The sequence below is a fragment of the Jaculus jaculus genome, chromosome 12 (genome assembly GCF_020740685.1).
Source record: "Jaculus jaculus isolate mJacJac1 chromosome 12, mJacJac1.mat.Y.cur, whole genome shotgun sequence".
NCBI lineage: Eukaryota > Metazoa > Chordata > Mammalia > Rodentia > Dipodidae > Jaculus > Jaculus jaculus.
This window is the reverse complement of record NC_059113.1, coordinates 88886211-88900289: the sequence shown is the minus strand read 5'-3', so window position 1 is coordinate 88900289 and position 14079 is coordinate 88886211. Positions and strand designations below refer to the sequence as shown.

General features: G+C 43.4%; 1 protein-coding gene across 1 annotated transcript in view; it reads right to left on the bottom strand.

Moving 5' to 3' along the window:
- LOC101597289 overlaps positions 1-13646 on the bottom strand; it is a 69616-nt gene extending 55970 nt beyond the window's left edge. The window contains exon 1 of the mRNA XM_045130635.1: positions 13545-13646. Coding sequence (XP_044986570.1) covers positions 13545-13646 — 102 coding nt within the window. The remainder of the gene's footprint in view (positions 1-13544) is intronic.
- Positions 13647-14079: the final 433 nt, after the last annotated feature.

The window sequence follows — 14079 nt, the reverse complement described above, 5'->3', positions numbered from 1 at the left end:
AGAGGGGCGTGGAGAGATGGCTTAGTGGTTAAAGCACTTGCCTACATAAGCCAAAGGACCCAGGTCTGATTCCCCAGGACCCACCAAAGCCAGATGCGCAAAGTGGCGCATGTGTCTGGAGTTCATTTTCAGGGGCTGGAGGCCCTAACACACCCATTCTCCCCTTCCCCCGCCTCTTTCTTTCCACATAAATAAAAATATTTTAAAAATTGAGAGGGGGAGAGAAAGGGAGAGAAGATGATTATAATTTATTACTATGAAGTCACTTTGTAAGGTAACCATTCATCCATAGTACCATATATAGGCAGGTTAAAGTGTGTTGGAGAGGCTGCCTAGTTTATGATGTTTTAAAGCAAAATAATTTGTGTTTAAAGGGTCACAAAGTCAATAGATCATAAAGATACTTGCACATCTATGTTGCAGCACTGTTCACAACACTAAATTATGAAACCAATCTGGTGTCCAACAGCAGAGAAATGGATAAAGAAAATGTGGGGAATTTTCTCAGCCACAAAGAAGAATGAAGTTATATTGTTTGTTAGAAATGGATACAAATGGAAATAATCATATTAATTAAATTGTATCTGTCTCGGAAAGACAAATATGGTATGTTTTCTCTCATATGTGGTTCCTAGATTTTGTGGTCACATAAAACTATAACATAGATAGACAGAGATATAAATGAATGTAGAGTGAAATTGTCTAAAGGAAAAATGATCCTAGGACAGAAGAGATTGCTCAGTGGTTAAGGCACTTGCCTGCAAAGCCTAATGACCCAGCTTTTGATTCCCCAGTGCCCATGTAAAGCTGGGTGCACGCAGTGGCACATGTGTCTGGAGTTCACTTGCAGCAGCTAGAGGCTCTGGCATGCCCATCTTCCCCATCCCTCTCTCTGTATCTCACTTGCAAATAAAGAAATAAATTTTTAAAAATAGAAAAATGATACTAATAAGAAGAAAGAAAGGCAGAGAAAGGGAAGGCAGAGAGTCAGACTCAGCATACAGTATATATCTGTAAGAAAATTAAAAAGAAAATAAGGGTCAGTTTTAATTATAATAACTCTATAATAATTTATAATTTAGAAATACTAAAGAGAATTCTCTATGCAGAAGGGAAAGAACCCTAAAAGGGGATATAAAAATGCAGGAATGTTTAAATTATTAAAAGGCAGTCAATCTAAATGAATATTGAGTCTTGAGGACAATTGTGATAATACCTTATGATTGCGTGGGCTTGCAATTTTTTGGCAACAACAGTACAAAAACAGGAGAAGAATCAATGGAGTTCAAGTGTTCTAGCCAATGTGAGTATTCTGAAAAGTGTTTCAAGTACTATTATTATTAAACTTTAAACGCTCAGCGATGCAGGTTGTGAGCTCTGTACAAGGACACAATTGAAAACCAGATTCGTGAAATAGTATATAACAACATAAAAGAAGCAGAAAGATGACTGGTAATGATAATAACACAACCAGAGTGATCTTAAAAGAAAGTAGGAAATGGGGCTGGAGAGATGGCTTAGCGGCTAAGTGCTTGCCTGTGAAGCCTAAGGACCCCGGTTCAAGGCTTGATTCCCCAGGACCCACATTAGCCAGATGCACAAGGGGGCACACGCGTCTGGAGTTCGTTTACAGTGGCTGGAAGCCCTGGTGTGCCTATTCTCTCTCTCTCTGTCTGTTGCTCTCAAATAAATAAATAAAAATAAAAATATTTTAAAAATAAAAAAGAAAGGAAGCAAGGCAAAGAAAATCCAAGAATGGAGGGAGCAAACAAAAATATCATAAAACAGCAATCCTTCTACCTCTGAATGTGAAGCCAGGCGTGGTGGCACACGCCTTTAATCCTAGCACTCTGGAGGTAGAGGTAGAAGGATCGCCATGAGTTCGAGGCCACCCTGAGACTCCATAGTGAATTCCAGGTCAGGCTGGGCTAGAGTGAGACCCTACCTTGAGAAAAAAAATCTCGGCTGAAGAGATTGCCTGAAAGGCCTAAGGACCCACATTCTATGCTCCAGATCCCACATAACCTGGACACACAAGGTGATCCAAGTGTACAAGGTGATGCAAGTGTGCAAGGTTGCACATGCACACAAGATTGCACATGCGTGTGAGGTGGTGCATTTGTCTGGAATTTGATGGCGGTGGCTGGAGGCCCTGGCAGGCCAATTATTTCTCTCTGTCTCTCTCTCTCTCTCTCTCTCTCAGTCATGTCCCCTTGCTTCTGCTCTCTCTCATTCTGAACTGTTTACAGCACATACATGTTTGGGGTCTGAGGCAGGTGAGCGTTGGAAACAGCATGGCTGGAACAGAAATGCATCCTTTGCCTAAGAATGCACTCGTGACCTGTCGGCCCCCTGGAGCCCTCACCTGCACCCAGCCACATGTGCACCCCACTCCAAATAATGGGACAGGTTTCTCCTCCTTAGAAGCCGTTAGTTACTCCTTTTGTGTTAGCAGTTTCCATTCAAGTATTTTCTTAGATAGATTCGGGGTCAGAATAGAGGGGGCTATCCAATCTGGACTGGTTTGGGGTACAAGAACAGTAAGGTAAATTATGCCCTCAAGTGGATTTAGAGACAATCCACTATTTACCATATCATATCTATGCATGATTGTGCTTGAATGATTAGAATCAGATGTATTAGGGAAATAGTCATGTGCAGTAGCAAAGGTTGTATAGCGCAAGCTTGTCAATCAAAACAGAAAGCCTGGGCTGGAGAGATGGCTTAGCGGTTAAGCGCTTGCCTGTGAAGCCTAAGGACCCCGGTTCGAGGCTCGGTTCCCCAGGTCCCACGTTAGCCAGATGCACAAGGGGGCGCACGCGTCTGGAGTTCGTTTGCAGAGGCTGGAAGCCCTGGCGCACCCATTCTCTCTCTCTCCTTCTATCTGTCTTTCTCTCTGTGTCTGTCGCTCTCAAATAAATAAATTAAAAAAAAAAAAAAAACCAGAAAGCCACCCAAACCGTGCCCCTCAGCCAACGACCTCCACTTCTCCTGGACTCCTTTCAAAGAAGCCCCTACCGGTAACCCGCTGGGCTTGGGTAATCTATGTCAGGGAGCCAGTGCTGGCTTTTAGCGTGTTTCTCCATTTTTGTGCTTTTGATTCAGTCTCTAACAAAGTTGCTCACTGCTTTGTTTTCTTTTCTTTTCTTTTCTCTCTCTCTCTCTCTCTCTCTTTTTTTTTTTTTTTTTTTTTGAGGTAGGCTCTCCTGCTAGCTCAGGCTGACCTGGAATTCACTATGTATCTCAGGATAGTCTAACCCTCACAGCGATCCTCCTGCCTCTGCCCCCTAAGTGTGTGCTAGGATTAAAGGCGTTTACCTCACCTGCACCCAGCCACATGTGCACCCCACTCCAAATAATGGGACAGGTTTCTCCACAGCGATCCTCCTGCCTCTGCCCCCTAAGTGTGTGCTAGGATTAAAGGCGTTTGCCACCGCACCCAGCATCACTGCTTTACTTTCTATGTGTGTCTTTCTAATTCTTTGACTAAGACTCTGAGAGCCTGAAAATATCCTGATGGAGACCACTGTTAACAGGTCCAGAAATACCAAAAGTAAAATAACGGAAGTTCTGCACTAGCGTTTTTCAGAATTTAAGACTCATATTTACCTCATCACACAAATTGATATGGAAATCAAAAGTTGTTGGAAATACAGGAAAGTTGAAAATTCTACAATCCTAAGATGGTTTGTGGCAGTAAGCACATAGAAAATGTGAAACGCTTGGTTATAAAACTTGTTCTGACTGGCTTATGTAGGACATAGCCTCCGAATATCTGGAAACATATTAAATAACTTTCTCCTAAAACCAGGCCAAGACAAGGATGATCTCTTTGGTACTGAAGGCCCTTGCTGGAATAGTAATGCAAGAAAAACAAGATTATAATGAGTAAAAAGAAAACCACCATTCCTTGTGGATGATTTAAAGACCTATTAAAAAAAACGAACAAACAAAGTACTGGGATCAGTAAGTGAATTTAGATAGTTGTTGGGCAAACTAAATATTAAACAATAGTTTTTTAAAAATATTTTTATTTAAGAGAGGGGGGAGAGAGAGGAAGAAAGATGAGAGAGAGAGAGAGAGAGAGAGAGAGAGAGAGAGAGAATGGGCATACCATTGCTTCCAGCTACTGCAAACAAACTCCAGACACATGCACCACCTTGTGCATCTGGCTTACATAGGTACTGGGAAATCAAACATTGGTCTTTTGGCTTTGCAGATAAGCACTTTAAACCACTTTAACCACTAAGCCATCTCTTCAGCCCTTAAGAAATAATTTTAATCTTACACTACATCAACTAAAAAGTGAAAAAGAAAGTAAAATATACATTTATTGTAGCATTTACAACATTATAAACCTTACAATAAATCCAGCAAAAGATGGGCTAGAGAGATGGCTTAGCAGTTAAAGCACTTGCCTGTGAAGCCAAAGGACCCAGGTTCAATTCCCCAGGACCCACGTAAGCCAGGTGCACAAGGTGGTGCATGTGTCTGGAGTTTGTTTACAGAGGTAAAGACCCTGGTTTGCCTAGTCTCTCTCAGTCTACCTCTCTCTATCTCTCAAATAAGTAAATAAATAAAAATCTGAGCATTTTTTAAAAAAAGACCTCTACATTGATAATTCAAAAACATTATTAAAGTAAATAAAACTTAAATACAAGGGGAACATATTATATTCATAGATTTGAAGATTCAGTATTTTCTCCAAAATAGATCTGTACATCATATTTCAATTAAGCAAATATAACTCCAATTAAAATGGCTCTAAAATAAATGGGAATTGCAAGGTCCTAAAAAAGCCAACATAGTCTTAAAGGGCAAAGTACATTACTACCAAGCACCAGACCTCATTTTATTTTATTTTTGTTTCTGAGGTAGGGTCTCACTCTAGCTCAAGCTAACCTGGAATTCACTGTGTAGTCTCAGGGTAGCCTTGAACTCATGGCGATCCTCCTACCTCTGCCTCCCGAGTGCTGGGATTAAAGGCGTGCGCCACTATGCCTGGCTGAGACCTTATTTTAAAGCTACAATCAGACCTGAAATCGGCAAAGGTGAAACCAACTGACAGAGCAAGACAAAACAAGCTAAAAACAAATCCGTGCACAAAACACTTGATTAGGAAGAGCATAAGAGCAGGAAGCCCTTCCTAATAAATGCTGCTGGTCAGTCTGCGTTGAAACCAAGATTTAGACCCTTTCCTCAAGGTCAACACTGATGGTGCTGATTTAGCAAGTTCAAGAAGAAATCCCAAAAGGAACTGTAAACTTCGCCACAGTTGCCACACCATTTGAAGCCTGAGTATCATGGCTTCCCACTTCCTGGCCTCGGTACAAACTCACCAGTGGCTGGAAAGAGCTGGAGGAGACCAGCTTAGAGAGGCAGTGCTCCTGAAGGTCAGACAGTTTCAATAGCCAGAGCTCTGATCCAGCAAGGTCACTGCCAAGGAGCCTGCGAGAAAACAGACCATCTGCAGGTTACAGGGACAATGACCTCCTATGGCCTCTGAGCACTTGAGTCTGCCCAGGCTCTGGTGATCCTGGGCAGTCTACTACCAAACCCTGCACTGGCCACTAAGCCTTGATCACTGCTTTGACTTCCTCTGCCTCTGAGGCCTTGTAACAAAGTGAGTTGTCTGATGTCACGCTTATCTTTCCCCTATAGCAATAATAAGAGCTTCCTTTTACTGTATATATACTGTACGTCAAGAACTTTGCATATGCTACATTCTTTCCAATTCTTTTTGTAAATATTTTATTTTTATTTATTTATTTGAGAGAGACAGACAGACAGAATGGGCACACCAGAGCCTCCAGCCACTGCAAATGAACTCCAGATGCATGCACCCCCTTGTGCATCTGGCTTATGTGGGTCTTGGGGAATTGAACCTGTGTCCTTTGGCTTTGTAGGCAAGTGTCTTAACTGCTAAGCCATTTCTTCAGCCCTCCAATTCTTTTTAGAAATATTTAATTTATTTATTTGAGAGAGAGAGAGAGAATGGGTGCACCAGGGCCTCTAGCCACAAAACTCCAGATGCATGTGCCACCTTGAGCATCCAACTTTATGTGGGTACTGGGGAATTGAACCTGGGTCCTTTGACTTGGCTGGAAAGTGCCTTAACCACTAAGCCATCTCTCCAGCCCTCTTACAAATGCTTATAATAACCCTGCAAGGCAGTATTTCTTGTTCCCATTTGATGAAAGAAGAAAGGAAAGAGCTGCCCCAATTCTATGAGGCAGTGTATTAGTTACTTTCCTTATTACTGTGACTAAAGCAACTCAAGGAAACAGTGGTTTATTCTGGCTCCTGGTCTGAGGGCACAGTCCTCCAGCGTGGACAAGCCTGGGGCGCTGGTCAGCAAGCAGACACAGATGAATGCTGGTGTTCTGCAGTCCTTCTCTAGTCTGAGATGCCAGCCCACGGGTGCTGCCCACATCCAAGATGGGTCTCCCCTCCTCAGCTTAACCCCTCTGGTAATTCCCCCACAAACACACCCACATGTTTGTCTCCTAGGTGATTTTAAGTCCTGTCCAGGTGACAAGAATACCCACCAGCAGGCAGGATTGAAATCAAGCCTTTCTGCCAGTCCTCGATGTTCCTGCTCTGATATACTGCTAATACCATTGGCTTGCCACTGTGCAGACCCCAGCCTGAGCTGTAAGGATTTGCTTGGCCTTGGAGGAAAGATAGTGTTTGCCAACTGCTGACCCCTGAGCTCAGCACAGGAAATCGGGACCTGTGGCTGCTGTGGTTGTTTGATTCAGATGTCCCCCATAAACTTAGGTGCTCTGGATGTTAGGTTCCCAGCTGCTGGCAATTCAAAATTAAAGCCTTCTGGAGGCAGTGTATTGTTGGGGGCGGCCTTATGGGTGTCATAGCCAGTTTCCCCATGCCAGTGTTGGGCACACTCTCCTGTTGCTATTGTCCACCTTATGTTGGCGAGGGGGTGATGTCCACCCTCTGCTCATAGCATCGTTTTCCCCTGCCATCATGGAGCGTCCCCTTGAGCTTGTAAGCCAAAATAAACCTCTTTTCCCCCCAAGCTGCTCTTAGTTGGGTGATTTCTATCAGCAATGTGAACCTGACTATGATAGTAAAATAGAACCTGACTAAAATAGTAATAGTATAATAGTAAATAGTAAAAATAGTATAATAGTATAATAGTGGGGGACACCTGAATCAAACCACCACATTCGGCTCCTGGCCCCCGTAAACTGATATCCACATGTGATATAAAATACAATGTATTCAGGCCAACTTTAAAAGTCCCCATAGTGTTAATCAGTCCCAATGATGTTCATACATCCTATAGTCCAAGCTCTTTTAAATGAGCCACAATACCAAAAAATCCTCAAAAAAGCCCATAATGGCACAGAATAAATGTTCACACTTCAAAAGATGGCTTTGGGCATAGCAAAGAAATATTCAAGCAATACATGATTTAAACAGGGCAAATACCGAACTCTGTAGCCCCATGGGGTCTCCTCGCAGACATCTGCAAACCTGCTTCACACTGCCCATGGCCATTTCCAAAACACAAGACCTTCCCTTGACTCCATACTTCCCTCACTAAATGTGGTAATTTTAAAAAAATACATTGTTGCAAGGCATGGGGATCACATCTGTCATCATAGCACTCTGGGGGCAAAAGCAGGAGGATTACTATGAGTTTGAGGCCAGCCTGAGGTATATTGTGAATTCCAGCTGCTACTCCAGACCCTGCCTCAAAACAAGCAAACAAAATCCATTATGTCTGTGTGCCAGGTAGGTGGTGGCCAACTAGGATACAGTGATGTGGCATTCTGGTCCTCAAAACCTCTCAACTCTTGGAGAATAGATGTGTATAAACTATTGCAAAGCAGTGAGGCAGTGCAATGTGGGAAATCTGCAAACCCTGAAAAAGTACTTGACCGTCACAGAGGCTGGGCAGAAGGGAATGGTCGAGGATGAGGGTAAAGGGGTCACACCACATCTGGTGACTCTTGGGTGTTAACAGGAGTTGGTTAAATACAGAAAAGAGAAACCCATCCCAAGCAGATAAGACCCTACCCCATTGAAAACACACACACACAAAAAAGCAACGAAAAATCATGGTCCCTTTGATGTTGGAGAGATGGCTTAGCGGTTAAGCGCTTGCCTGTGAAGCCTAAGGACCCCGGTTCAAGGCTCGGTTCCCCAGGTCCCACGTTAGCCAGATGCACAAGGGGGCGCACGCGTCTGGAGTTCGTTTGCAGAGGCTGGAAGCCCTGGCGCGCCCATTCTCTCTCTCTCCCTCTATCTGTCTTTCTCTCTATGTCTGTCGCTCTCAAATAAATAAATAAAAAATGAACAAAAAAAAATTAAAAAAAAAACAAAAAAAAACAAACAATGAAAAATCATGGTCCCTTTGATGTTGCTAGGATATAAAAACTATTAGAAAGTTTTGCTTTCCCACTGTCTCTAGTGTTTCAATATTATTGACGTTAACTTCTATTTTAAAAAAAGTTTTTTAACTTTTTAAATATTTTCATTATTTATTTAGTTGAGAGGTAATGAGAAAGAAGAGAAAGAATGGGCACACCATTTTTTTTTTGCCCCTGCAAACGAACTCCAGTGCATCTGGCTTTTACGTGGGCACTGGGGACTCAAACCTCAGTGGGTCCTTTGGCTTTGCAGGTAAGCGCCTTAACGGGTAAGCCATCTCTCCAATTCTTTTAGTTTTTTTGTTTTTGTTTTGCTTTTGTTTTTCACTCTAGTTTAGGCTGACCTGGAATTCACTCTGTATTCTCAGGGTGGCCTCAAACTCATGGCGATCCTTCTATCTCTGCCTCCCGAGTGCTGGGATCAAAGGCGTGCCCCACAACATGTGGCTGATCTTTTTGTTTGTTTGTTTGTTTAACTTTTTATTGACAGCTTCCATAATCATATACAATAAACCATGATAATTCTATCCCCACCCTATTAGCATCCTCTCAAATATACCCTCCATGATATCCTCTTCCCTCTCAAATAGCCTCTTTTATTTTGATATACTTTTCTCCTATTATGAAGGTCTTGTGTAGGAAGTGTCAGACACTGTGAGGTCATAGGTCCAGACCATTTTGTGTCTGGAAGAGTGCATTGTAAGGAGTCCTACCCTTCCTTTGGCTCTTACATTCCTTCTTCCACCGCTTCTGCAATGGACCCTGAGCCTTAGAAGGTGTGATAGAGATGTCTCAGTGCTGAGCACGCCTCTGTCACTTCTTCTCAGCCCTATGTTGCCTTCTGTATCATTCCAGTGGTCACTGCCATGTGAAAAGAGAAGCTTTGCTAACCAAAAGAGAGAGTAACATTATTATATGGATAGTCTCCTGTTTTTTTGTTTATCATTTTGCAAATTTGTCTCATTCTAGTATGCTTTCCATATTCCAGGATGATAGAAGTGAACTTTGATATTTTCCTAATACCTTATTGTATTTTTAATGTAAATATTTGAATAATATTAAAAAGAAAGTTTCTCCATGTTTGAAGTGAACCATAGCTGAATTATTTAGAAGACACAGAAACAATTTTAAAAGTTTCTAGGTTTGGTGACAATCAGTTTAAGGATTGATCTATCATTTTTAAAACATTTCAATTCAACATAATAAAGTGGAGTCTCTGCTTATAGTTCCTTGAATTTTGACAAATTTCCAGACTTGCATAAATACTGTCAATATCGTTGTGATATGAGTGTCCCAGCATTCTCTTGGCCTCTTTCAAGCAACACTTGTATTCAAACCCTGTTGCTCCCCTGGAAACGCCAGGCCTGGACCTTTCTCCATAACGTTGCCTGTCCCTCAGCGTTAAACAGATGGAGTCATATACTATGTACCCTGCTGATTTTGGCTCATTGACTTGGCCTAAATTTTTTGGTAGTGATCCACCCTCTGGAACTTTAAGCCAAAAAAATAAAAACTTCCCTTCCTTTCCTTCCTTATGTTGGTATTGCCAGGTACTTATGAAGTATTTGCAATACGAAAGTAACTGACAAGTGACTTTCAGGGTCTACTATATCACTTTTCTGGAATTATTTTGTTTTGTATGATTTGGTAAACAAAATTACCGTCTCAAATGACAGATGGAGTTTATGTATAAATTTGTGTAAACAAGAAAACAATTTACTAAGGTTAAAAAGCCACAAATAGGACTGGAAAGATGGCTTGCCTAGGAAGCCTAAGCACCCATGTTTGACTCCTCAGGTCCCACATAAGCCAGATGCACAGGGCGATGCATGTGCAAGGTCACATATGCACACAGCGTGGCCCATGGGTCTGGAGTTTGGTTGCAGGGGCTGGAGGCCCTGGTGTGCCAATTCTCTCTCTCTCTCTCTCTCTCTCACACACACACACACACACACACAAAAGGCCAATCTGTTGGGCATAATTTGAATGCAGAGTATTTAATAACTCACTATATAAATCCATAAATTCTTGAAACAATACAATGGATTTATTAACTAAAAGTTAAAGAATGATGACTACTGTTTCAATGCATAGCATTCCTTGGCATTCTAAAGGACACTTTACAACCCTATCAGGAAGATTTTCTTAAGCATAATAAAGAACACCAGGGCCTGAGAAGTTAGTTCAGTGAGCAGTGTTTGCCACACAACATGAGGACCTGAGTTTGGCTCCCCAGCATCCATGTAGAAGCCAGAAATGTGCATGCCTATAATCCCAGCACTGGAGGCAGAGTCAGGAGGAATTCCATGCCACCTCCACGCACACCTCCCTGGGCAGTTAATGGCTAGCTAGTTTAACCAAATTGGTGAGCTCTCAGTTCAATGAGAGATGCTGTCTTATAAAAATAAGCTCTGGGCTGAAGAGATAGCTTAGCAGTTAAGGTGCTTGCCTTGGAAGCTTAGGGACACAGGTTTGATTCTGTAGTACCCACATAAGCCAGATGCATAGGGTGACGCATGCCTGGGGAGTTTGCTTGCAGTGGCTGGAGGCCTTGGTGCATTCATTTTCTCTCTCTCTCTCTCTCTCTCTCTCTCTCTTTGCCCACCTTATCCTCTCTGTGTCCATCTCAAATAAGTAAATGAATAAGAATAAAATACGAAAAAGTAAGCTGGAGAGCAAGTAGGGAAAATATCAGATATGAACTTTCACATGCACATACATGTATGTGCCCCCTGCCTCTTACACACACAAACACAGAGAAAGAGAGAGACAGAGAGAAAGGGAGAGAGAAACGGAGAAAGAGAGAGAGAGAAGTAGGGAGGGAGAGAGAGATTACCAGGTAGCTGTCATCTTGGGACATTTTCTTGATGGTCCAGGTTCTGAAAGGACCGTTCTTACAAAAAGGCCTTTAGGCACACAACCTTGTTTCCTTTTCCATGTTCTGACTTCTCCAGCAGGCACACCTAACACATTCCTTCCTTAATTAGAATTGTATTTCTCTTCTTCTACAACTCAGTTTTTTACCTATCTCCATGCCTTTCACTCCTTTTTTGTTTATTTTTATTTATTTATTTGAGAGCGACAGGCATAGAGAGAAAGAGGCAGATAGAGAGGGAGAATGGGCGCGCCAGGGCCTCCAGCCACTGCAAATGAACTCCAGACGCATGTGCCCCCTTGTGCATCTGGCTAACGTGGGTCCTGGGGAATCGAGCCTCAAACCCCGGGTCCTTAGACTTCACAGGCAAGCGCTTAACTGCTAAGCCATCTCTCCAGCCCCATGCACTTCACTTTGATGTGGCTGGAAGCTGTTCGGATTCAGGCCCCTGGTGGACTCGGCTCCTATAGCAACATAAGGAGAGCCGGCTGGCTTCCTGAAGCAGAGATCTCACATGGGGTACAAGAAGGTGCCTACGCTCTCCCTTGACCCATAAGTGGTGGACACACGAGGTTCTACCTGGTCCCCAGGGCAGGGACAGGGTGCTTGACAAGAGCAGGTGGCGGAGCAGAGCGTGTGTCATTAAGCCTGGGTACCTGGTGTGCCAAGCCTCACAGAAGCACACCCCAGGGGCAGGAGTGCCCTGTAGGGTAGACTGTGCCTCCCTATTCACATGATGGTGCCTACTCCAGCTTCCTCCTTCAGCTCCTTATAAAAAATACTTTATTATTTATTTCTTTGAGAGAGAGAGAGATGCAAAGAGAGAAAGAGAGAATGGGCATACCAGTGGCCTCCAGCCACTGCAGATGAACTCCAGATGTATGTTCTAGCACGTGCATCTGGCTTATGTGGGTACTGGGAAATCGAACCTGTATCCATAGGCTTCATAGGCAAGGATTTTAACCACTAAGCCATCTCTCCAGCCCAGCCTCCTTCAGCTCTGAACTCTAGTCTGTCCACAGACTGGCCTGCATGCTCAGATGTTTCGAGTGTGTGTGTGTGTGTGTGTGTGTGTGTGTGTGTGTGTGTGTGTGTACACATGTGGAAGTGAGAGGAAAACATTGGGTATCATTCATCAGGCACTGTCCACCGTGTTTGACATAGAGTCTCTCACTGGAATTTGCCAATTAGGCCCAACTGGCCGGCCAGTGAGCCCCAGGGATCTTCCATCAGCTACACAATCTTGCTGATAAAAAAAGTTCTGTCACCATATTTCTTCTTTCCTGTTTATTATTGTTATTTTAATTCTTCCAGTTTGAGATATGGACTCACTTGTAGCCCAAGCTGATTTGGAACCCTGTATCTCAGGCTGGCCTTAAAATCTATGGCAATCTTCCTGCCTTAGCTTCCCACGTGCCAGAATTACAGACGTGAGTCAGGCTCAGTGGCGCACGCCTTCCATCACGGCACTTGGGAGGCTGAGGTAGGAGGATCGCCGTGGCTACAGAATGAAGTTCCAGATCAGCCTGCGCTAGAGTGTCACACTACCTTGACAAAAACAAAAACAGACAGTTGTGAACTACTACTTCTCCTGGCTTTTTCTTTGTTCCTTCTTCCTTCCTTTCTTTCTTCCTCCTCCTCTTTTTCCTCCCTCTTCCACTATGCTTTTCTCTCTCTCTCTCTCTCTCTTTTGTTCTTATCCCAGGAGTGACATCTACAGATGCCACCTTGCTAAACGAGGCCTCCGAAGCTTGTCTTGGCACCTGTAATGATGTAAGCTGTGTCGTCATCAACGTCCGTATGTGGATATCACAACCTCGGTGACCTTTGAACGTAGGCTATATTTGAGAATGAGGTTCTTGGAGGCATAATTAGTTAAATTAAGATAAATTAATACATGAATTTAATTAGGGTAAGTCCCACTTCCAAATGCTTGGTGTCCATATAGCATAGGGAAATTTGCATGAATACACACACACACACACACACACACACACACACACACACACACACTGCACACAACTTGGAGGACACCATGAGCAGATGAAGGCTGAGGTTTATAAGTCAAGGAGCTCCAAGGGTTGCCAACTAACCCCCAAAAGGTAGGAGGGGGACCTGGAGAAGATGACTTCTCAAGAGTTCCATCCCCAAGCTGCCTTAAAACTATGTAATAATTAACTCTCTAACTTCCCCCATTTAAAATTTCCTAGCTATTGCAATAGGAGCGATGCTTCTGGATTTTTTCCTGTCTTCTGAGGCTCCAGTCTCACCTCCTGCTTTGTATTGCCTTGTCTGAGGCAGAAACCCCAGTGGACGTTCATGCACTCAACCTCACTGTGCTGGTCCTTGGTGCCATGTCTTCTCTGCACCATGTCATCGACTGGCCTATGACCTCAAACTCCACTTTCTATGACCTTATCCATCATCTGGGTAACCACTGTTGCTTTTTGAGGCTGAAATCCATCTTCACCTTCTTCAAGAAGCCCTTCAAAATGCTCCCTGTTGAAACCTGGTTCACCTCTGACCCCAGTCATCTGGGAACATGTGTGTAACACCGCGCTTGCTCTGTAGGAAGGGACCTATCTGTCAAGGTGTCCGTCAGACTTCTACACAATGGCTACCTCAATCAATGCATATGGAATCAGACATTTGCTGGATAGACAAAGTCTCCTGAATGTTTGCCCGATGGATAGTTACAGCAATGCCCTTGGCTCCCTACAAAGAAAGGCTGAACGAAGGAGGGCACACCTCCAAAGAGCAAAGTCCTTGAGACACGGGGTGGGGATGGGAAGGTGATGTCAAAGA